Source organism: Microtus pennsylvanicus, chromosome 3 (assembly GCF_037038515.1).
Source record: "Microtus pennsylvanicus isolate mMicPen1 chromosome 3, mMicPen1.hap1, whole genome shotgun sequence".
Classification (NCBI taxonomy): domain Eukaryota; kingdom Metazoa; phylum Chordata; class Mammalia; order Rodentia; family Cricetidae; genus Microtus; species Microtus pennsylvanicus.
Window position 1 is genome coordinate 17,592,568 of NC_134581.1, and position 25,278 is coordinate 17,617,845.

At 45.6% G+C, this 25,278-nt stretch overlaps 1 protein-coding gene across 1 annotated transcript in view; it reads left to right on the forward strand.

Annotated features, from left to right (window-relative positions):
- The first annotated feature begins 8,267 nt into the window (after positions 1 to 8,267).
- The window catches only part of LOC142846949 (collagen alpha-4(VI) chain-like), a 96,640-nt gene continuing 79,629 nt past the window's right edge, over positions 8,268 to 25,278 (forward strand). Inside the window, exons 1-7 of the mRNA XM_075967714.1 lie at positions 8,268 to 8,343; positions 12,062 to 12,664; positions 15,186 to 15,773; positions 17,419 to 18,024; positions 19,979 to 20,611; positions 21,611 to 22,156; positions 22,794 to 23,348. Coding sequence (XP_075823829.1) covers positions 8,268 to 8,343; positions 12,062 to 12,664; positions 15,186 to 15,773; positions 17,419 to 18,024; positions 19,979 to 20,611; positions 21,611 to 22,156; positions 22,794 to 23,348 — 3,607 coding nt within the window. The remainder of the gene's footprint in view (positions 8,344 to 12,061; positions 12,665 to 15,185; positions 15,774 to 17,418; positions 18,025 to 19,978; positions 20,612 to 21,610; positions 22,157 to 22,793; positions 23,349 to 25,278) is intronic.

The following is a 25,278-nucleotide window of genomic DNA, read 5'->3' on the forward strand; positions in this document are numbered from 1 at the left end:
CAGATTCTCAGAGATGGGCTTCCTGGAAAGGTCTTTGGAGCTGTTTATTGTGTCACTGACCAAGAGGAATGGAATTCCATCTGTATCCTTCAGCAGCAGCAGCAGCAAATCCAGCATGTCGCAGTTAAGAGGAACTGAAATGATGACCCTTGTCTACTTGGGGCTTTAGCCCTGACCAGTCTGTCTTGTTGCAACATCCCTAGTTCATCTTGTGCCTTCTGTGTAAGGAGCAGCTCGGGACCTTCTTCCTGACCACATTCCCAAGTCCGCCTTGGCCAGAGGGTGCAACAGCAGACTGACTCCTCTTCGGTGTTCTCTGGGCTCTTGAACTCAGTGCCCACATTCTGTTTGGTTTTGTGCAGTTGGTTCTGGATACACACACACACACACACACACACACACACACACACACACACACACAATTTTAGGGCCTCTCTCTATGTAGTTCTGGGTGTCCTGGAACTTGATCTGTAGACCAGGCTGACCTTGAACTCACATAGATTCACCTGCCTCTGCCCCCATGAATGCTGGGATTAAAGGCATGAGCCACTACACCTGACATGATTAAATCCTTAATGCAAATGACTTTAAAATTTAATTTTGATTAAAGTATCAATGAGAACACAATAGGGTTCACATCTGTTGTGAACAAGTGAGGGCACACCAGATGTCCTAAGGATACCTTTAAATCTTTGTAGAACATCCTATCTTAAAAGAGAAGCCTTTTCCAGTAAGCCAGTAAATCTATGCAGCCCATTCAAAGCACAGCATGGAAAATGGAAGGATTTGGCTGTGTTCTAGAGTGGGGTGTGGTGTGAAAATGGCTCTCAACAACCACAGTGACAAAGGGGAAGTGGAGCAGGGAAGGAGGGCTGATAACAACTGTAGACAACAACGTGGTTGTGAAGGTGGCATCTGAGTGCAGACATCAAAGAGGTTAAGGCGTTGGTCATGGAGCCCTGCTGAAGAACACTCGAAACAGAGCCCCCTCCTGCCACAGGGAGTGTCTGGCTGATGTGACCCAAATCAGGAGCATAAAAAGTGAAGGTGTGGGATGGGGAGATGGCTTTGTAGGTGAAGTGCTTCCTGGGTGAGCATGAGGACCTGCTTTGGTCCCCAGAACACGGTAAAATGTCCCGTGTGTGCTGGGAGACAGAGACAGCTGGATCTCAGGGCCTTGCTGGATTGGCTTAGCTTTTTTGGCAAGCCCCAGGCTCTAGTGAGAGACACTGTCTCCAGAGGAGGATGGTTTTTGAGGAACAATACTCCAAGTTGATCTCTGGCCCCCACATGCACACATGCGCACTTGCCCTCACCTACCTCCTCTACCAGATTAATTAAAAGTGTCAGTGAGAAAGAAATGGGAGAGAAAAGCCAGGTCACATCGCTTAGCAGTCTGCGGCCTAATTCGTCTCTTCCTCGGAAGAACAGGGAGCCTCGGGAGGTTTGGAGAAGAAGTGGCTTACATTTCACAAGTGTTGAGAGCAGATTTCAGGAGACAGGTCAGAACAGGGACCCAGGAAAGTTGTTGCAGCCATCAAGCAAGAGAGGTGAGATTGTCTTGCACTAAGGTGTTTGCAGTAGAAATGGTGACAGAGGAGCCACTTGTAGTTAGCTCTCTTCAAAGGCAGAGCCAACAAAATTTCCTCTGCATGGGAGAGGAGTGTGTGCTAAGTGCAGGGCTTTGTGTCTGTTCAAGTAAAAGTCTTTAGTTGCCTATTTATTTATTTATTTATTAAAGACTTTAAGACAGGGTTTCTCTGTAGCTTTGGAGCCTGTCCTGGAACTCACGCTGTGGATCAGGTTGGCTTTGAACTCACAGAGATCTGCTTACCTCTGCCTCCCAGTGCTGGGATTAAAGGCATACACCACTAAGCCTGACTTAGTTGTCATGAAGTTAAGTGAGGAAAAAAATGGGGTGTGGGGAGACAGTTTCAGGAGAGAACTGCTATGGACATTGACTGGTATAAACAACAAAGAAAACTTGACACGTTTGAGTTATTCACGGAAATAAGTGTACTAGGTTCACAGGCGAAGTGCAAGAGGAGCGAGGGACTCTCCCTGGCTTGGTTAAGAAGTGACCTGTGGGCTGGGTTCTGGAAATGCTTAGGAGCCTGCCGGGTGTGTTCACATCCATGGGTGTGAGTCCTGAGGATTCCAGCGAGAGGAAGGAATACAGAAGCTTTAGGAATCTGCAAAGCCGGAACCAAACTGGGCAAATGTGTTATCTTGTAATTACCACCTCCCTGGAGTCTGTAGTCCAGAGAATCTTAGGATAGAAAATGAAATAGCGGATCCTTTTCAGCAGCAGATAGGTTTGTGTTATTGCGTGCTTTTCCAATTCCATTTAAAGTTATTTAAGATATCAAAAATGATGCAGAAGCAGTTCAATGTCACTGAGTTCCTTTAAGCTCAGATCCTTGAGATAAAAATGAAAGTCATTGAAAAAGACATAGGCAGCTAGTTCTGAAGAGTTTGTTTCCTTGCAGTGACCGTGGTCTCCTGGGGGATGTCACATCCCCACGTCTGCACCATTTTGATGTAGGGAGGCTCTGTCTCCCACTGCCATAGAAAGTCTGTTAGAATCTGAAATCTCATGCTCATCAAAACATGGCTATTTCCTGGTTTTACCAAGTCAAAGATGTGGTCAGGTCTTTGATACAAAGGAAGCATTTTTCTTTGGTTAAAAAATACTGATGTTTTGTTCCACCAATGAGAAAGGACTCAGCTTGGGGTCCTGTTTTGTAGATTGTCACTCAAAGGAGACAGACATCTCTAATTTCACAGCTCTCCACAGATCTGTCCTCCTCCACAGGTTCGTTGTCTCCACACTCACTCTGTTGAATGGTGCTGGCAAAGAAGCACACACTCTAACTTTATGGCTGACAGAGCTGAGGTGTAGACTATTCCAGAGATGTGCAGGAAGACGTAAAACGGGAACATGGCAGGACTGTCACTGGAATAGAAATCATGGGCTAGCTCTACGCAGTTCTTACTGCGCTTTACTTCCCTTCATTTCCGGAGGAAACTTGGGTTCTGGGATTTCAGCTGCTCCCCTGCCTGTGTATATCATCATCATCACCACCATCATCATCTTCATCATCACCATCACCATCATCACCATCATCATCATCATCATCATCATCATCATCATCATCATCATCAGTAGCAGCACACTAGGCTGGTCTGGCACTGGGAGGATGAGGTTGTTTTACACCCAAGTCCTCTCCCCTTCCCCCCTCCATCCCCTTTCTGGTCTCAGATAAGCCCAGGCTGGCTTAAAATTTGTTATGTAGCCAAAGCTGGCCTTGAACTTTTTGTTTTTTCAAGTGCGGGAGTAATAGGTATGTACCACCATAGCCATCTTACAGGCTTAGGATTTGGGTAGTCAAGAGCAGGGGCCAATACCAACTGGTGGAGAGAGATACAGCAACTTGTCCCCAGGGAGTAGGTTGACTTGGGGATACATGATGTGTGAGCATGGTGCAATGATGACCATACTGATTGTGGTGACCTCAGTGACAGAGATGCAGTAACTAACCATCCTCTGGGCCAGGATTCATCCTAGCAGTAACTTCAACTTCAAGGCGACACACACTGTAGCAGCTTGGGCCATAGATGGATAGCAGAATACAATGTAGGCTCCTTTCCTGGAGTAGTGCAGTTATGTGGCCTCTAGGCTGCTTCCCGAGCTGCTGAAGCCCGGTGTGGATTGCAGTGTTCCCCAGCAGCAAAGACCTCAGATGTCTGGGCAGTGCTTAGGGCCACTGTGAGATTCCTTACTTTCCCCGAAGGGGTGATGTGTAAGCCATGTGCTGGTTAAGCTGATCTTGACTAGGAAATCAGGGATCAGAAATGGGGTGTTTCCTTCCATCTCTGACTGGCCATCTTGAACGTCTGTGTTCTACAGGGCTTCTTCCACTCCTTGTATCACCACGGTATGACGCCTTAGACACTCTGACCAAAACAGAGGTGTTTACCCCTTGTTCTGGTCACTTTTCTCTGTGGAGGTGAGTACTGATGTCACTTTCAGCAGATGGCCCAGCTGATGTCTGAACCAGGTATCACAATGAATTAGACAAGTCAGCATGTGGAGAAGACCCAGGCTGATTAAAAATAGTCCTGCAGCCAAGTTGCCATCCCATTCCAAAAGTTTAAACTCTTCACCGGTTGTGTGCCAGTCTTTGGATTACCATGGGTGCTTGGCACATGGTGGGAGTCAGCATGCACTTATTGCTCCGCAGAGAGCCATGCTAGCCTTCTCTCCTCACCACTTGCTGACGGAAAGCTCCAAGCTCTACATATTGTTGTTTTTGGAGTCTAAAGAGCCATTAATTGTCATTGAAATGTTTGACACAGCTTCCCTCAAATATTTTACAACAAAGTTGTATTTATGTCTAAGCCAAGATTTAGGAATGGGCACAGGAAGCTAATGTTAGTGTTTATGCAATCGCTTTAGGCTGAACTTTAGGTTAGTTCTTACTGCCAAACATACCATTTGGGATCTAATATGATGTGTGCAGAAGATCATCTTCACAGCTCCCAGTCGTTTGCTTTCTGGAGCTCACAGTCCAGATGTGTAGCACTGCAGGACCATGCTATAAGAAAGTTCCGGATCCAGTGTTCATCCTAACCCCATGAGTGTGAGGAGAGAACGCCAGTGTCAGAGAATAAAGGATAGAGAGAAAGAACATGGGAAAATACGTTAAATTAACTGTGCACGTTTGTATGGGCTAGTTTGTCTGCTATTCTATCACTACAGTCTCTATCTTCACACACATTTTGGCTGTTTACTTAGCTCTTTCAGTCTTTCAGAATATCTTCGAGGGACACAGGCATTTAGTTTTCAGACTGCCCTTAAATTGTGGTTTCTGTGATTATCTCCCTGTGATGAGACTTTGGGGTGGAAGGAAATATAAGGAGGGATGGTGAGGTTTCTCATGCACGGTTCCAGGAGATGCACATTGTTGCCTCATCCTGGTTTGTTGATGTTAATTGTGACCATTTGGTTGTCATGCCTGTCAGCTTTCTCCATTAGAAAGGCTATTAGTTGTGTCCTTTGTAACTTGTAGATAATATTTAAAAGAGATACTTTGAGACTGTGTTGCTGTCTTAGTTACTTTTCTATTGCTGTGACAAACAACAAGGCAGCTTGGACAAGAAAGCATTTAATTGGGCTTCTGGTTTTAGAGGGTTAAAGTTCATGGTGGCAGAGCAAAGGCATGGTGGCAGGGACAGCTGAGAGCTCACACGTGGATCCACCAATAGGCAGAACACACTGGGAATGGCGCCAGCCCTTTGAGCCCTCAAAGCCTGCACCCAGTGGCACAATTCCTCTCCAGCTAGGCTACATCTCCCAATCCTCCTCATAGAGCCATCAGCCAGGAACCATGCATTCAAATGTCCAAGACTCGCAGGGGCATCTTATTCAAACCACCGCAGTAATTATCTTGTTTTTTTTAACAAAATTTTATCCAATGGTCTTGAGGTGTCCTCTGGAGTCATTTGTTCCTGTGGTGGTTGCAAAATTAAAAACATTTTGATAATCTCTCTCTCTCTCTCTCTCTCTCTCTCTCTCTCTCTCTCTCTCTCTCTCTATGTATGTATGTATGTACATGTGATTGTAGGCACCTGTGGAGATCAAAGGCATTGGATCCCCTAGAACTGGAGTACAGGTGATTATAAGCCACTCTATGTGGGTGCTGAGAACTGAACTCAGGCCCCCTTGTAAGAGCAGCAAGTGCTCTTAACCACTAAGCCATCTCTACCAGCCCAACAAAGCAATTCTTTGAATGAGAGAATCTTAAAAAATAGATTTTTATTAAGGATGAAGCTCAGTGGGTAGGGGAAGTAATTACTAGTTTATATATTAATAGAGAAGCATTTCATTCTGTGTATTTAATTTATTTGTTTGATTTAATTAAATCAGTTGGTTTAATTTTAACTTTCTCAAAATTGGTTGCTGTCAGGCTGGGGTGTAGCTCAATGGTAGAGTACTGATCGAATGTGCAAGGCTCTGGGTTCAGAACCCTGAGTTGTAAACAGAGCAGCCAGTGCTCTTAACCGCTATGCCCTGTCTCCAGCTCCCAAGAGACTCGGTCTTGTCCAGGTACACAGCACTGGATAAAGTTCAGGCGAGTTATTTGTTCAACATGATCTGAGAGAAGTCTTTCTCTGTTCAGCACCATTAGTTACTGGACTTTATATCCCCTGGTTTCCCAACCTAATCATACTTCATCCAGTGGTTTTATGTCTTGCTTCCATGGTGGGCCCTGCATGTTTAAATGCAAACCCTCAGACTTAAACAGCTTCCTGAAGTAGTATATATGATGTAAACATCAAGTCATTGATGTATATTTATCGCATGTATGCACAGCTGTCAAGTGTTTATAAATGTTTGACTTTCCCACTAGATTTTATTTGCAATAGTAAATACATTTTTGACTAATTGTATTAATTATAATAAGGTGGACATAATGCAATATGAAAATGTAGATGCCTTCTTGGGAGGTTTTATCTTACATGTAATTTTTTTAGCCCCTGAATTAAACAATATTGAAATACAACCTTTTATTTCACCCTTTCCTCCCTCCTTTCCTCCCTCTCTTCCTTTCTTCCTCCCTCCCTCCCTTCCTCCCTCCTTCCCTCCCTCCCTCTCTTTCTCTCTCCTTCCTTTTCTCCCTTCTTCCTTCCACAGGATCTCAGTCCATAGCCCAGGCTGTCCTGGAATTCACTATATATAGCCCACGCTGTGCTTGAACTCGTGGCTATCTTTCTGCCTTAACAACACATGGCTATTTATTTACTTATTTTAAGACAAGGTCTTGCTGTTATCCCAGGCTGGCCTGGAATTCTGCTCCTTCTGCCCTGACCTCCTGAGTACTGGGATTATAGGCATGTGTAACCGCTCCTGGCTGAAATGTCGTATGTTATTGTAACTGTGAGGACCATACATGAATTTATTCTGGCTTACTTTTTCTTGCCATTTTTATGGATAAAATGTTTTACAAAGACGGATTCATTCAATTTTGATCACAGCACTATGAGGCAGGTGCTATTGGGGAAACTAAGGTACAGAGAAATGATACAATTTGCCCAAGATGCACTGTTTAGTGTTTTTAGACTCAAACAACCCATCTCCGGAGTTCTGGGAGACTGATGGCCAAGAACATAGAGATGGGATGTCTCCTGCGCCACGTGGAGCCTCACTCAATGTGATCACTACAACGTCCTTACAGTAAAAGAAAAAATGGACTCAGACTCAATAATTTTCATGGATGCCTCTGGAAATAGGCTCAGGTTCAGGGGGAAGAGGTTATTTTATGTTCCTTCCAGGGGAAAATAAGATATGCTCAGGCTGAGATGATCTTACCAGGCAGATGTGTTCTAAGATATTGGACAGTTTCTGGATGCTGCAAATGTTTATCGGGTCATCTAACTCTTGTATAAAAATACAAGCAAAATCGCCCAGAGATGTTTATGTTCCACTAAATGAATTCAGTGTGTGAAGTGGGAGTTCTACCTCCAACCCCCATATGCTTCCCCTGCCCATAAGCCACATCTGCACAGATGTCAACACAAGTCTGAGGTGTACTCTTAGTGTTTACAGAATTTTCCTCAAGTCAGACTAGTGGGACACTTTCCTTACACAGTTGAAGCACTGTGACAAGGTTATTATTATTATTATTATTTTTAATTATCATCATTTTATGTGCATGAGTGTGTCTTGTATGTGTGGGTGGGTGAGCTCACATACATAGGCATGTTCAGAGGCTGGAGGTCAGTGTCAGGACGTCTTCCTCAGTCACGTCTTCATGTTATTTCACTTATTTACTGTGCATGTGTTTATTTATTATTTATTTGTGTGTGTGCACACTCATGTGCTATGTACACCTGAGGGGTCAGAGGACAACTGGCAAGTGTTGGTTTTCTCTTTCTATAATGTGAGATTCAGGGATTGAACTCAGTTGTTATAATTGGGAGAAAGTAGCTTTACCCACTGAGTCATCTCGCTGGCCCTTCACTTTTTTTTTTTTTGAGAGAAGGTCTCTCCTTGAACCTGACACTTGCTGTCTTCTTCCCCTCCCCTCTGGTGGGAATGGGGTTATAGGCTACATGCCCAACTACATGAGAACCTGTCTTCCAATTTTTTTTCAACATTGCCGAAGTATAACTTTCAGACAATGTGATACAATGTATCACTTTCAATGAGGACATAATTTTTTATCACAGGTTTCTTTCTTTTTCTTTCTAGGATCACATCTAGCATGGGGACTTGGAAGACATTTTGGCTGATCATCTCCCTTGCAGCTAGTTTGGACTGCATTAAATCACAAAGGATTGGTAATATATGAAATTCTTAAACTCCGAATGCTTGTTTGCCAGGGACCTGGTAATAGTGACAATCTTAAACGGAAAAGCGACAGGAACATCATAATTAATAAAGCGGAATAGATCCCTTGATTGGAATCTGGAAGCTCTTAGTGAGGGATGGATACTTGATTTTTAAAAAATACCTAACCCCAAATGGTAAGACAAATAGGTATGTTGAAAGTGTCATGCATCTGAATGGATTGCCGGAGTTTAAGAAGCTTGTGTTATAGGACTTTGCAAGAGTTGTGTGGTCTGTTTTGTCTCCACGACAGAGCTGTTCTGAGGGTAATTGTCATCATGAGGTGGGCACTTGTGTCTGATACCAGTGACACCTCTGCAATTGTTTTGTAGTCTTTATATGTATGTAGTATATATACATATGGATATGTTCACATGGTATACATAAATGTGTTCATGTGTGCTTTTGGGTGTTTGTACACGTGTGTGTCATCTACCCAGCCTATTGTCAGTCATTTTAATAGACTGTATAAACTTTTCAAGATGAAAGTCTTGTCAAGGGAGCATTTTTGAGTGATCTGAAGCCCCACTGAGACACCACTGAGGTTTAAATACTCAAATGCAGTTGCACAGACCACCATATTTGTTGGTAGAAAACTCTGAAGCTCTCCGTCTTTCCCTTCCTGTGAGCAGAGCTGTGACGGTAAGTCTCGTCATGTTTCAAATGCTTTCTAAAACTACAAAGAACTGACGGAGACAGTACCATGAAAGCGGGAGGTACCTCTGTGGTGTCTCATGGTAGAATCAATACTTGCTGGAAAAGATGGGGGTGGTTCCTTCAGCTTGGGAGGACCAGGGAAAGCTTTATGGCTGTGTTTGCTCCTGTGAGAGGTGTATATTAGTCAGTGTTCTCTAAAGGAACAACTGATAGAATGAATATGAACGTGTATTATATATATATATATATGATGTGGGAGAGTGGCTTACAGGCTGTGGTCCCAGTAGTCCAACAATGCTGTCTCCTTATGGAAAGGCCAAGAATATGGAAGTTGTTCAGTCCACGAGACTGGATGATTTGGCAGTTCCAATCTGGTGGTGGAGTCCTGGAGATTCTGAGAGAGCTGCTGGTCTTTGGTCTACACTGGAATTCTGAAAGAAGATTCTAAGTATCAGGGAGGGATGGCTCAGCAACAGGACAGATGAACTTGCCAGTAAGAGTGAGGGCAAGCAGGCAAAAAGCCAATGTTACGGCTTAAATGAACAGCAGACAAAAATTATTATAGAATATTCAGCTTTAATAAGGAAAGGACTTATAAAACCAAGGTTCCCGCAGAGAACAGGAAAGCAGAAGGGAACGCGGGGAGCATGCCCACAATCTTTATAAGTAAAAAATAACCTCAGGGGACCCTACCCTTCAAGCAAGGTGATTGGCTGGGCTTCCCCTACATCTCCCCCTTTTGTCTAAATAAGACAGAGCCAAACCAAAATACAACTATATACAATAGGAACAAATAATAAATATAAAATTACAAATAACAAACAATATTGAGCAAGAAACATATAACAAAAGTTTTACTAAACATTCTATCTCAAGGAGTCTAAATAATGCAGAGAGTAACTACAATTATCTAATCTCCAACTCTGTCAAAGATCTGAGAAGGGAAGTAATATTACTTAAGCAACCAGGAAAAACAAACGAGAAATTTCCAAAATGTGCAACAATAGACAGAGACAACTGAGTACCTGGGCAATCACCCAAAGTCTCGTTTGCAATGTTGAGTCAACCAATTTTGGCTAAGGCCTAACATAACTGACATACCATTATTAAAGGCAAGGAACTTTCTTAGAACTATCCTACCCTGTCTTGGCAAGATAAGACAATCCTGTTTTATCTACTTATGGATATTTTGTATCTTTGTCAGTAGTTGAGGTATGGGCTTTTCTTTTGCCCAAAGGCCAGTTGTGCCAAGAAGAAGACAAGCTCTCAGTAGAGTGTCTTTGGTGTTCAACGTTCTCTCGGGAGTAGAGCGGTGTTGCCAGGAGTGATTGTGTCTCGTTGGCACGGAATTCTAGGTTAGATTAAAGGCCATTTTCTACACCTCTTCGAAGAGGTTGAAGATTATATTATCTATACTAAACATAATCTCTATGTATCTAAAAAACCTAATTATCCTAAATATAAATATGACAAACATATAATTCTCCTCTTCTTCCACAGTCTTTCATGTGGGCTGCCACCAGAAGGCACGGCACAGATTTAGGCTGGGTCTTCCCACCTCAAATGATCCAATCAAGAAAATCCCTTCATAGGCATGCCCTGATTCATGGTTTTAGTTGGTTCCAGATGTAGTCAGGTTGACAGCCAAGATTAGCCATCACAAGGGCAGAAACCAATGAGGCAATTCTGGACTAGTGATGGAATTCTCTCTTCCCAGTGGAGGAGCCCAAGAGCAACAAATCCTGTGTTACCTGTCTTCCTTTCCTAAAGTCAGACTCCACTTGGCTTTCTGACCATGGTCAGGGAGACTTCTGCAAGGCAGGTCCCAGGATTCCAAAATGGACACAGGGATTTGATGTCCCTGGGTTTTTACCACGTTTCCCCCAGCCCTTCTCTGTTTATGCCTGGATGGGGTTTTTTTCTTTCGAAAGCATGGACTCATAATTAAACTTTTATGGGTTGGATGTTGGAAGAGCTGTCTAGCTCTTTGGGTCATTTTGGATGAGGGAATCTCCGTTGAGAAAATGTCCTTACCAGACTGACCAACGGGCAAGCTGATAGCTGATGTGGGTGGGACCATTCCACAGTGGTGCTGCCACCCTTGGGTGAATGAGATGTGTTATTTTATACATGTGTTGTCCAATACAGTGGCTACTCACTGCCTGTATCTATTTGAGTAGCCTGTTTTTAGTCTCTTGTGACTATTTGACTATTTTGAGTATAAAAATGCAGTAAAATATAAAGTCATGTTTCTCCTTCACACTCGCTGTGTTGCAGGAGCAAATGACCACATGTGGCTACATTCCCCTGGTTACAATGATTTCTAGCTCTAAAATATCAGTGTCTTCATTGCTTTCATTATTGTTCAAGAGTTCCATCCTTGGGTCAGTAAGATGGCTCAGTGGGTAGAGGCCTTTGCCTGATGACCTGGGTTTGATCCTCTGAACCCATGTGAAGGTGTCAAGAGAACTGGCTCTATGACATTGTCCTTTGACTTCCACACGCACACTGTGGCGCACACGGTACAATATGATGATGATGATGACCATAGCAACAGTAACAGGGTCCCTTTCTTGTAAACGCTATCTTCTCTCTCTCCCCTTCCTTTTCTCTTCTCCCAGACAGAAACGTGAGTAGTTACCTGGAGCCATTGTGGCAGCTAGGGAAATACGTGTGTCAGTCAGTGAAAGAAGTCTAAGTGTTTCTACACTACTAGTAGAATGTGGGTTTTCTTATCAAGTGGGCAGGAGGTCATGGAGAACCTGCGGGAGGGACCTAACTGAAGGGTCAAATGTCTGAGGAGGGGATGAGAAGGTGGCAGATGACCAAGGAGGGCTGGTGGGGATGCGGGGATCAGACAGAGGAGATCACAGTGTGTCTGGGCTGCCTACCATCTGACATCTGTGCCAGCACACTCTGGGGAGGAGACGTGGCAATGAATGAGACTGGCTCTTGGCTGGTGGCTGTCCACTTGGATTTTTTTTTTTAACACAAAGTCATTCTCTTTTGAAGCCTGCAGGGAGGCCTCTGTGGGGGATATTGTGCTTTTGGTGCACACCAGCATCGACCCCCAGCAAGCCCGCAGCGTGCGGAACTTCTTGTATGTCTTGGCAAACAGTTTCCATGTCGGCAGAGAAACCATCCGTGTGAGTCTGGCCCAGTACAGCGATACACCTGCTTCTGAATTCCTGCTTTCCACCTACCAGCGCAAAGGTGACGTGTTGAGACACATCCAGCGACTTCAGTTTAAGCCTGGAGGCAACAAGATGGGCCGGTCCCTGCAGTTCATTCTAGAGCATCACTTCCAGGAAGGAGCTGGGAGCCGGGCAAGCCAAGGAGTGCCTCAGATGGCCCTGGTGATGAGCAGTGGCCCAGCTGAGGATAACATCCGCCAACCTGCCGAAGCTCTCAGGAGGGCAGGAATCTTGGTATATGCAGTTGGTGTCAAAGACGCAGCTCAAGCTGAGCTCAGGGAGATTGCAAGTAGTCCCAAGGATAAATTCACCTTTTTTGTTCCCAGTTTCTCTGGTCTGCCCGGCCTCGCCCAGAAGCTGCGGCAAGAGCTCTGCAGTACTCTAGCAAAGGCGGCTCAACCCACTGAGCACAAGTCTCCAGGTATTCTTCCCTTCTTTCTCATCTGAACATCAAAGAGCCCCAAACTTTGTTTTTCTTGTACCCCTTTACTACTTTCTTATTTATATGTGGGCACGTTTAACTCAGAGATTAGAATTTTACCAAACGATGCATCTCTCTTTCTCCGGCCACTCACCACATCTCACCCATCCTGGGGCCTCGTGGTGGCGTCATACACCGAAGGAGTGTGTGTCTGTTTTTGAATGAAGGGTTCTTTGTTTCTAGAGTGAAATTACTGTTCTGAGTTTACCTGCCCACTTTGCTTGGCCAACGGGCCACAGGAGGTAAGAGGACCAGGATGTCCCCAGGATGTTTGCTTGTTTCATTGGCCAAGAGGACACATTTTTGAGAAAAGAAAGACCTGGCCTTAGATCCTAGTTTTTCCACTTCCGGTGTCATCTTAGATAAGCCATTTAACCTCTTCAGATCTGAATTTTCTTCCTGGGATGTTAGTACCTGTCTCAGTCAGAAGCATTAAACAAAATTGTGTCATTAAAAAGCTGGGCACAGTGGCTACACAAGCAGGGGTACCCGTGCCTTCCCTACTGTTTGTCTGTTGGTGCCTCCGAGAAGACACACCTGTACACTTCAACTTTGTGTTGCTGGTGATCGGACCCAAACTGGTGAAGATTCTTCATGCTAGTTACTTAGCTTTATGAGAAAACATGAACCTTTGCTTTTTAAAAATCCTCTCAATGCATTCATTTTAGATTTGTGGACGCCTGCATTGGATTTCCTAAAGTGTAAACCTTCAAGTAGAGAAAGAGATGATTGTGTATGAGCTCCATTAAGATACAGAAGGACAGAATTTCATTATTTTGATATTTTCCTACGGGTATCTGAGTTGGAAGAAGTGCTAAAAGTTGACCCCTTAGTGAGGCAGTGTGTGGCATTCCTATGTCCAAACAGATATTATATACTTTTAGAATAGCACTTCAGGGCTTACAGAGATATTCTGTATATGTAGTCATAGCTACCCCTGCTTGTTTTACAGCAGCCCTTCTCAGCCTTCCTAATTCTGCGACCCTTTAATAGAGTTCTCATGTTGTGCTGACCCCAACCAAATTATTTTCACTGCTACTTATAACTGTAATTCTGCTACGGTTATGAATCATAATGTAAATCTCTGTGTTTTTGATGGTCCTAGGTGACCTCTGGGAAAGGGTCATTTGGCCCCAAAGGCCCCAAACTGCTCTACAGTTTTCAAACCTTGTTTACATTGCTGTCTCAAATTTGCAAATAAGCAGGATGATTGGTATCATTATTCTTGCATTTTTCAGCTCAGGAAACTGAGGCTGAAGGCACCACAGGAATGTGGAAGTGCTAAAGATTTGGATCCCAGGACTGTTAGGCCCACTGTCGACAGCGGGCATGGTAGACTGCAGGGGGCAGTCACTAAGGCTGTGCGGGACAGAGATGCAGAGGAAAGGAAGGAAGGGTGCGACTCTGGCAAAGCTCCACCAAGGCTGGTGTTGTCCTGACCCTTTGTGCGACCTTGAGAGCAGATGTTGTGCCTCAGGGTTGTCTTGACCCTGAATCTAGGTCCAGCAAGAAACTGGCTTCTGTGAAGCCGAGAAAAAGGCAGTAGTGGAAGGCAAGTCTTCCAAAGAGCAATGCTTAGAAATGGTCCAGAAGAACCAACAGGACCTGGGCAGAGTAGCGATGTCTGCTAGAGCAGACGCTCCTCGAAATACCCGTGAGCACGCAGGGACTGGTGTAAAGATCACAGCGGGGCAGAGAAGAAAAACCTCAGAGGCGAGTGGCAAATAGGTCAGAACGGCAGCGAGACCACTAAAGAAGGTTGACATGCTCCAGCTCTCTGAGCTGTAGGTGCTGGCACGCGCCTAGAGATGAGGTTCGTGTCAGGAGGGGAGAGACAGGTGGCTGATTGTGACTGGAGAGGAGACTACCCCACCTTACAGTATGCTGCCAAAATTTCAAAAGGTTTAACTTCTTGATGTGAGTCTAGTCATTGTCCTTTGGGTTTCAAGGCTGGAGGTGGCCATGGCAGTAGAGCAGGCCTGAAGCCTTGAAAGACGAGGGGGTGGAGGGAAGGGACACGACTCCCCAGTACCCTGATGTTGGGAGCCAGAGACCCCAGATCCTGAATTTCTTGTAATCCCCTGATCTGAGTGCCTACAACTGCTCTGAGCCCAAGACCTTCAGGAGTTCCTGAAGGCAGGAGAGTGGTTTCTGGTGGGTTTGGCTGGGGCGTGGCTATCTCTATATAATCTGCCCCTGAACACAATAAAGGGGGCATTCTTGGGGAATTCAAGGATGACCCGTGTCGCTGTCTCTCTGTCTGTGTGTGTTTGTGTATTTTAACCTCCAGCCCCCTTGCCCGAAGCTCGCTAACTGGGTGCCAGCGCACAGAGCGCAGACACGGGCGCGCGGTGCGTGGCACACTGCCACTGTCCTTTTTTTGTGTTCAGCATTTTGGTCTACAGACTCAGTCTTTAGAACAAAACCTCTGAGCCTCTTTTCCTTCCCTTCTTTCCTACAGTTTGCCCAGAAGCCTCCCTGGCTGACATCGTATTTTTAGTGGACAGCTCAACTAGCATTGGACCCCAGAACTTCCAGAAAGTAAAGAATTTCCTTCACTCGGTTGTCTTGGGGCTTGACATCAGCAGCCATCAGGTCCAAGTGGGCCTGGTCCAGTATAGCGACAGCATCTACCCAGTTTTCCAGCTGAAACAGTCCTCTCAGAAGAGCGTGGTCCTGGAATGGATCCGGAATCTGACCTACAGCACAGGAGGCACAAATACAGGAAGTGCCCTAGAGTTCATCAGGGCCAACTACTTGACTGAGATGAGTGGCAGCCGGGCCAAGGATGGGGTTCCTCAGATAGTTATCCTGGTGACAGACGGGGAGTCAAATGACGAGGTCCAGGATGCGGCTGACCAGCTGAAAAGAGATGGCGTCTTTGTTTACGTGGTGGGAATCAATGTCCAAGATGTCCAGGAGTTGCAAAAAATAGCCAGTGAGCCGTTTGAGAAGTTTCTCTTCAACACAGAAAACTTCAGCATCTTGCAGGAGTTCGCAGGAAGCCTCCTCCAGGCTCTGTGCTCAGCAGGAGAGAGACAGATGGAAAGTAAGCCATGTTCAATCGACCACTCCAGATCTAGCACTGAATTACAATGTAGCGATGCGTTTCCAAAGGGGAAGCAAGGCCTGCTCTCATGGGAGCGTCTAGAAATGCTTCCGAGAGGAAAGGAAGTTTGAGCCGGGCTTGAAGGAAGAAGAGAGTGTTCATGGGTGGGAAAGAAGGGAGAGGCTGTGCTGTCGTGTTGTTGGGAGGAAACAGCATGGGGGTTGGAGTCCAGAAGACATGCTTTTTCCATCTTGCATCTGCCACGTTTTAGTTACCGTTAGGTCCAAAGGAAACTCCAATTCCCCAAACTCCAAAAGGCAGTCCATACATCTAGAATGAGTTCAACAGATTTCTGGCAGTTAGATCAAAGCCAACATTCTCCAGGAACTTGTAAAACCTCTTTCCAGCTGCCAAAAGAAATCATTTCCCTCATCTCTGATAGAAGGAACAGATGGCTAACAATGGTGCCTCTCAACACATCAAAGCGCATGCGGGCCTCCAGCTCCCTCAGTATCACAAGTACCTGTCAGCTAGCATCCTAGCCCTTCTCACCCCCTCCTCGACCGCAAACTGCCCCAGCTCACAGGCTTCCTAGCCCTTCTCACCCCCTCCTCTACTCCAGACTACCCCTAGCTCACAGGCTTCCTAGCCCTTCTCACCCCCTCCTCGACCGCAAACTGCCCCAGCTCACAGGCTTCCTAGCCCTTCTCACCCCCTCCTCGACCGCAAACTGCCCCAGCTCACAGGCTTCCTAGCCCTTCTCGCCCCCTCCTCTACCCCAGACTACCCCCAGCTCACAGGCTTCCTAGCCCTTCTCACCTCCTCCTCTACCCCAGACTACCCCCAGCTCACAGGCTTCCTAGCCCTTCTCACCTCCTCCTCTACCCCAGACTACCCCCAGCTCACAGGCTTCCTAGCCCTTCTCACCTCCTCCTCTATCCCAGACTATCCCCAGCTCATAGGCTTCCCTCCCGCAGCTTCTCACTCCGTATAGCCCAGCTATTCTCAGTATTCTCCGCTCTGGTCGTCCTCACTGTACTCTCCGTCTCTTGCTATCTCCACTATTCTGTCCTGCTCTCCTGCTTCCCTCCCCCCTGTCATGTCCAGTCTGCTGGTTGTGTTCAGTCTACATCTTTCTCTGTCTGTTCTGGACTCTTCTAGATTCCTCTGGATATTTGATATCACTTAAGTACAACTAAGAGAAACTTCCCCCTTAACCATACCATGCTGTGGTCATGTGAGCATGAAGCAACTCCAATTCTCTTCATTGCCCTCACCTTCACCATGGGGGCAATGATCTCACAGAAGAACGATTTATAAGGATTAGGCCACCAAAGTATATAAAGAGCTGTGGCTTGCAGAGGCCATGCAGTCGTGGTTAGTTTCTCGCCTTCTGCATTGGTGGAAGAAGAATATGAAGTAGACAGTAAAGAAGCAGGACACACACACACACACACACACACACACACGGATGGAGAGAATGCCTGTGATAGAGTCCCAAGCAGAGAAGGGGCAAGCCCTGGGTGTACCATGCTATGCCAGTATCTTACCTGTCCTTGTTATTGCCATGCCATCCTTGTACTCCATTTTCCCCCTAAGAACTTGATTTGATTTATCTTTTCTGCCCATCTTCTTTTCCCTCTAGAGTCCGCCAAGACCTATGCAGATGTAGTCTTTCTTATTGACAGCTCACAGGACACATCGCAGGCCAGTTTCCAGTGGATGCAGAACTTCATTTCTAGAATCATTGGCGTCCTGGAGGTTGGCAAGGACAAGTACCGGATTGGGCTGGCTCAGTACAGTGATCAAGGTTACACTGAGTTTTTGTTTAATACCAACAAGACCCGGAATGAGATGATCACACACATTCATGAGCATTTGGTGCTCCGAGGTGGCTCCAGAAGGACGGGCCGAGCCCTCCAGTTTCTTCACCAGACGTTTTTCCAGGAGGCGGCAGGAAGTCGGTTCTTACAAGGTGTTCCTCAGTATGCAGTGGTGATTACCTCAGGCAAATCTGAGGGTGAGGTCCAAGATGCCGTACAGGTCCTGAGGAAGAGAGGCATTGAAATCATGTCTGTGGGGGTGCAGGACTCTGACAGGACAGAACTGGAGGAGATAGGGTCTCTGGTGTTTGTGTCTGACCAGCAGGGAGAAGATGGAATCAGACAGCTAATACAGGATGTAAATGTGGTGATCCAGGAGACTCAAAAGTCTGAGGTCACGACCGAGGCTGCAGAGGGAGCTGCAGAAGGTAAGTCTTGATCCTTGGCTACCTGAGTCACCAGGAAGTCACAGGGTATGAAGAAAATCTGGGGGACTGGGGGAGTTCTATTGGCAGAGTGCTTGCCTAGCAAGCCTGAAGGTTTGGGTCTGATTCCCAGCACCACATAAACTGTACAACAACGCATGCCCATTACGTTAGCATTTTAGGTATAGAGGCAGGAGAATATGAAGTTTAAAGTCATGCTTCATTAGTTACATATCGAGACTCCTCCCCTTTTTGAAGGAGGAGAAGAAGGAAGAAAGTGTCGGGAAAGACAGCTACTGAGGGTATTCCTCGGTGTTAGGACACTTGTCTATGTACATAGGGGAGAGAAAGGGGACACGGAGTGCCTCAGTCGCCATCTTTTCTATCTTTGGTTACCACTAATATGCTGCCGAGTAAACCCTCTGCAATCAGTGCCTGAAATAATAATTTATCCTCACGGCAGGTCTGAGTTGGCTGGCTGTGGGGAAGCCCCACACGTAGATTTGCTGACCTTGCCTGGGTTGGTTCAGAGATCTGAGGTTTAATGGGAGCTGACTAGCTGAGAACGGCTCTGCTTCCAAGGTCAGCCCAGCTACTCCGAGCACATTCTCCCTGTGGTAATTGCAGAGCCCTAAGAGAAAAATCTACTATATAAATGCTTTTCAGAGCCCGGCAGCACCTGCTGACATACTATTAATCAAAGTAAATCACACGACTGTCAGCATCCTTGGAGGAAGAAAGCATATTGTCGCATGGGCATATGAGGAGCAGGAGTGAATATTTCTAAATACTAACCTAAGCTACCACGTGCTTTTTCTAGGCTGACCCTTAGCCTTTCATTTTATATTGTTATTTTATGTGTATGGGTGTTTTGCCTGCATGTATGTCTGTGTACCATGTGTGTGTTTAAAGCCTATGGAGGCCAAAAGAGGAAGCTGGCATTCCAGGTGGCTGAGGACCATCTGTGGGTACTGGGAAACAAACTCAGGTCCTCTGGAAGAGCAGCCAGTGCTCTTAAATGCTGAGCCCTCCTTCCACCCTTGTTTATTATTTTCATGTGTATGTGTGTGTGGGCTTGCGGACAACACATACATAAACGAGTTCCTAGAGGCCGGAAGAGAGCATCAGATCCCTGAATCTGGAGTCACAGGTGGTTGTGTAGATGCCTGGAACTGAGCCCAGGTCCTCTGTAAGAGCAAAAAGTGCTCTTAACCACGGAGCCATGTTTCCAGCCTCTCAATGTCTGTTTCTGAGACACAGTTTCACTGCATAAAATCAAGCGGGCCCTGAAAATGTGACCTTCTGCCTCAGCTTCCCAAGGGCTGGGATTACAGGCGTGCCTCACCCTGCCCAGTGAACTCAATATTTGAAGAAAGATTTTCACAAAGCTTTCAGAATTTCATGTTGTTTCTTTTGAAATAACACGAAGAGGGGAGAAGTGATTAAATAAAGGGTGTTTTGGACCCATAAGGGGGATTTTGACCCAGAGTCTTTTTGAAGGTAGAAAATGAAGGAAAAAGGCTTCCAGTACTCGTGCTTCTAAGATCATTACACAAACCAGAAGGTGATCTCGAGTAACTTTATGATGCGTGTCTGTAAACTGAAAGAGATGTGGATACGTTGTGTGTGTGTGTGTGTGTGTGAAAGAGAGAGAGAGAAAGAGAAAAGAGAGAGAGAGAAAGAGAGAGAGAGAGAGAGAGAGGGAGGGAGGGAGGGAGGGAGGGAGAGAGATGGGGAGAGAATATTTTGGGATAGGTATGAACCTCTTTGATTATCATGTTAAGAAAGACTTTTCTAAATTCTAAAGCACCAAGTAGAAGTTAGCATAGTGTAACTTAAAACCTTAAACACATTACTGTGGTAGATAGACCACGTCACAGTGACGCCTGTATATATGAGTGTTTCCGTTATTCGTCTGTTCTCATGTTGAAACCCCTTATGTCTTTTTCGTTTCCAGAATGTCCATTTGCCATCCCAACTGACTTGGTGTTCCTTGTCGAAGAATTTAGCAGGGCCAGGCAACCCAATTTCCAACAAGTTATCCATTTCCTGAAGACTACTGTCCAATCTCTCAGCATCCACCCTCATGCTGTGAGAATCAGCTTGGTCTTTTACGGTGAGGAGCCACGGCTGGAGTTTTCCTTGGACACGTTTCAAAGTGCTGCCCATGTCTTAGACCATTTGGACAAGTTGACCTTCCAAGGAAGAAGAGGAAGGGCGAAGGCGGGTGCTGCTTTGGATTTCTTGAAGAATGAAGTTTTCATTCCAGAGAAGGGCAGCCGTTCCAAGCAAGGCGTGCAACAGATAGCCGTGGTCATCATGGAAAGTCCCTCTCTAGACAACGTGTCTATGCCTGCTTCTCGCCTCCGCAGGGCCGGGGTCACCATCTATGCAGCGGGCATCCAGCCTGCCTCTGTGAGTAAGGACCTGGAGAAGATTTCCACATACCCTCCCTGGAAGCATGCCATCCACCTAGAGTCCTTTCTGCAACTTGTCATTATGAGAAACAAACTGAAAAACAGGATTTGCCTTGAGACTGTGAGCAAATTCTATTCTCCAGAGGGTTTTAGTCCACAAAGAGCAGAAGAAGGTAGGAGGGATTAGTGCATTTGGTGTATGTGTGTGTGTATGTGTGTGTGTATGTGTGTGTGTATGTGTGTGTGTGCGTGTCCTTCCTGTCTTTTTCCCACCATGAAAAAAATGGAGTCAACTCAATAAAAAAAAAAAAGAAACCTCCACTTAGGAAATCCTTATTGTCTTGGTTCTAAGCAGCGCAGAGGAAGTGCAGGACTAGTAAGCATCTTACTTTTTGAGAGAGGGTGTCTTGTAACCCAGGCTGGCCTCAAATTCATTACAAGCTGAAGTTGACCTACAGCCCTTATCCCCCTATCTCCACCTCTCAAGCACTGGGATTACAGTCCTGTATTGCCAAACCTTGCTTAATGTGTAAAATTCAGATGTTGGGCTGCTGTGAAGGCCTTTGGGTCTGCTTTTTCTGGTTTCCCCTCCCCTGCTAGTATTTCTTAGATTCAACTTAGAACAATAGGTTTCAATTCAAATCACTGAAATATGGATAATTGACTAAGAAATTCAAGCCCATGATGATATCTTCAGGGGATATCACTGAGGTTTTATTAAAAATACTAAATGATTTTTATATTTTTTTGATTTCTTGTCCTGAGGTCTAGAAATATGAAATCATATAAACACGTTTCAGTCTTTCCCCTTGACCTGTGTTTTTAGTCCCTAATTCTGTTCTGGGAAGGTGAAATTTGTTAAAGATGGCTTTCATTTTCTGGTCCATTTCCTGCTTATATCCTATTGGACAGAAGGGGAGAAAAGGAGTCTAACTAACTTATAGTGGTGAAGAGTCTGAGAGCTGACTTCTGTTCCAGGCTGCACAGTGGCTAAGAAGGGACCTGGAGTCAGGAAAACTGTCCCAAAGTCTAGAGTGTAGAGGGTGCCTAGATATTAATAGAAGGTTGGATGATTTTTTTACCAGTAGGGTGGAGATTGGAATCAGTGACTGGGCACACGCCTCCTCCTGACATTCTGTTCTAACGGGCTGTGGCTTCTTCTCATTGGTCAGGCTGCGTGCATGTGGAGAAGGCAGACATCTACTTTCTTATTGATGGCTCTGGCAGCATCCAGCCAGAAGACTTCACTGAAATGAAGGCGTTCATGAAGGAAGCGACCAACATGTTCCACATTGGGCCGGACAGAGTACAATTTGGAGTCATTCAGTACTCAGACAAGATTATAAGCCAACTTTTCCTCAACCAGTGTGCCAACACGGCGGAGCTGAAGACAGCCATCGACGACATCCAGCAAGGAGGAGGTGGTACCACAACTGGTGAAGCCTTGAGCAAAATGGCCCTGATCTTTAAAGGAACCGCCAGAGCCGGTGTTGCCCAGTACCTCATAGTCATCACGGATGGCAAGTCTACAGACCCGGTGGCTGCAGCTGCACAGGGCTTGAGGGACATTGGAGTCAACATTTATGCCATTGGAGTAAGGGATGCTAATACGACTGAGCTCGAGGAAATAGCAAACAACAAGATGTTTTTCATATATGAGTTTGACTCCTTGAAAGACATTCAACAGGAAGTGATTCGGGACATCTGCTCCTCAGAGAGTAAGAATTAATAAAACAATCATATATTAATTACACGTAACAATTGGGTTCCATTATGATACCTCATATGTGTGTATATTTTAATCACAGTCCTCCATTATTCTCTCTTGCCCCCTCCTATTTCTGCTGATCCCCTTTTCTTCCCAACTGTCCCCTTCTACTTTCAAGGGTTTTTCCTCCCTTTTTCTTTTATTCCTTCTTCTCTGTGTGCAATCCAGTAAGTTTCATGAGAGTTGCTATGGAAACGTGGGTGGGAGGTTGCTTACAAGAATGTGTGGCATTGCATCAGAGGTTTTACCACTGCTAGAGTAAGAATTTTTTTAAATCTCGTTAGTGGAGCTTTAATTGTTTGAATGGTCTTTCTTAGGTAATTCACTGGCTTATGAGGGAGTTTTGAGCGCAGAGTGACAGTGACCTAGAATAAACCAAGCTGGTCAAATTTTATATCTTTATCCCACGCCCGTGTCTTATTTTGAGACTAGTTTGTGCTGAGTTGCTGGAAGTTTATTGACTGAGCTTCACTCCCTTTAAAAATATTTTTGTGCTGTATATGTGACCCTTGATTGTCTGCTGCAACTTGTAATCCCCCGGCTCCTGGTTCTGACCGAATGTCCTCTTGTGCTGTCCCCCACCCCAGCCTGTAAAAGCAGGAAAGCTGACATCATCTTCTTGATTGACGGCTCAGAATCCATCGCCCCTAAGGACTTTGGGAAGATGAAGGAATTCATGGAGAGGATGGTGAACCAATCTAACGTTGGTGCTGATGAGATTCAGATTGGCCTTTTGCAGTTCAGTTCCGCTCCCCGGGAAGAATTCAGGCTCAACCGATACTCCTCAAAGGTGGACATGCGCAGAGCCATATCGGACGTCGAGCAAATGAACGATGGTACTCGTACTGGGAAGGCCTTGAATTTTACTCTGCCTTTTTTTGGCAGATCAAAAGGAGGGAGACCCGGTATTCATCAGTATTTGATTGTGATCACCGATGGGGTCTCCCAGGATAATGTTGTCCCCCCAGCCAAAGCCCTCAGGGACAGAAACATAATTATTTTTGCCATCGGAGTAGGAGCGGCTCAAAGAACCCAGCTTTTGGAGATTACTAATGACCAGAACAAAGTGTACCATGAGGAAAATTTTGAGTCCCTGCAGAACCTGGAAAAAGAAATCCTTTATGAGGTCTGCAGTTCCCAAGGTGAGTGAGAGAGAAGCTGTTTGACCTGCGAGCTATCAGAAGCGACAGTGACCCTGTTTGTCTTCTCAGTAATGTAGAACTCTGATCCTCCGTGCTGGGCATGAGGTGGATGGGAAGGTCGTCTGTGGGACGAGCTCTTGACACTGTAGCTTCCCTGGGAACTCTTAATTATCCCTTTGCTGTCACCCCCTGGCCACCTGAGACCTGAACATTCTCAGATCCATCACCACAATCCCTTATCACACTTCCTGTAGTATAGACAAAGCCAGAGGGAATGTGTGTGCACAGCTTCCTGAAGTTTGTGACTACTGTCGGGGAAGGAGCAGAGGGCCATGTCTTGTGAAGCAGAACACACTGTCTTTTCTGTGAAACCCTTGCACAGAAACTTGCTGCCCATTCTGTTCTGTTTCTAAAGGGCCAAAGTTGTCTTTGATTCATTTCTGCCTTACCCTGTTAAGCTTCCCCTCACCCCCTGCCCAAGATGGTGAGGTCTAACCTCATTCTGGCCGTCTGGACCTATTCTCGTCTTTCCTTAAAATTGACTTTCAAGGAGTGACGGAGATGGAAAACCACCTTCATGGGTGACTTTACTCTAGGTGAGAGGCTGTCACAAACACCTTCCTCACCACAGTAGCTAACACATGCACAAGCAGACACACACAGATATGCAGAGACACACAGGCAGATACACATAGACAGACAGACACATGCACACAGACACACACAGACACACTTATACATATACCCACACCCTAACTTTGAGGAATCAGTCCAGGAACTTGAGCATCCCAGGCAAAGTATTCTGTCATCATGTTCCATCTCAAACCCTAGGATAGCTAACTTTTACTTTTTTCAACTATGTATTTTTATTTTATGAGTATGTTTTGTTTGCATGTTTGTCTGTACACTACATGTGTACAGGTGCCCATGGAGACCAGAAGAGAATGTTGGATTCTCCCTAGGACTGGAGTTACAGACTGTTGTGAGCCACCATGTGAGTGCTGGGACTTGATTCTGCAAGAGTAGCCAGTGCTCCTAACCACTGAGCCATCTTTCCTGTTTCGCAGGTTGCCCCTCCCCCTTCAGCATCAGGGAGACTTTGAGGATGCTAAACAAGTTCTCTGCCCCTGAGCTGAACCTCAAGGCAGCGGGTTCTGCATTCTCTGTGGCACAGCTTGTTTGTTTATTTATTTATGAGACCAGTTCTCCTTACTTACTCCTGGCTGGCCCTGAACTTGCTGTGAAGACTAGGGTGGCCTTGATCTCCAGAGATCCACCCACCTCTGCCTCTTGAGTACTGGGATTAAAGGCGTGCGCCACCTTGCCCAGTCACTATTGTGCCTTTTGATGCAGCATGACAAGGTCTTAAAAACTTAAACATGTTTGGATCATCTTCGGTCTTGTTAAAATGAAGAATCTGAGGTCAGGGTCAGGGTCTGCATTTTAAAAATGAATTGACTATTCTTTGAAAATTCCATCCATTTCTATAACGTACATTGGTCACGTTTATACACCCATCACCCCCGTCCTTCCCCTTTGGCTCCCGGTGAACTCATTCTTCCCAACAAGTATCCATGTGTGTATGTGTACATGTGTGTGTGTACACATGTGTGTACATGTGTATGTGTGCATGTGTGTGAAAACCACTGAGTTTAATTAGGGTTGGCAGCCTGTATATGGACAGAGGTTGTTTACTGTAGCATGGGCAGGAGTCTGTATATCTAGGAAGCTACCAGGTAGTACTAATCCTGCAAGTCTGTGAACTGTGCTCTGAATAGGGGGGAAGTGTAATATGATATTGCGAGGCATAATCTAGCCATAGAATGGTATAGTTTGGGGTAATGTATAATACACCATAGCATAGAATCATGTAGAGGAATGTATAATAAAACCATGAACTCTAATAATCCTACAAAAATACTATATAGGA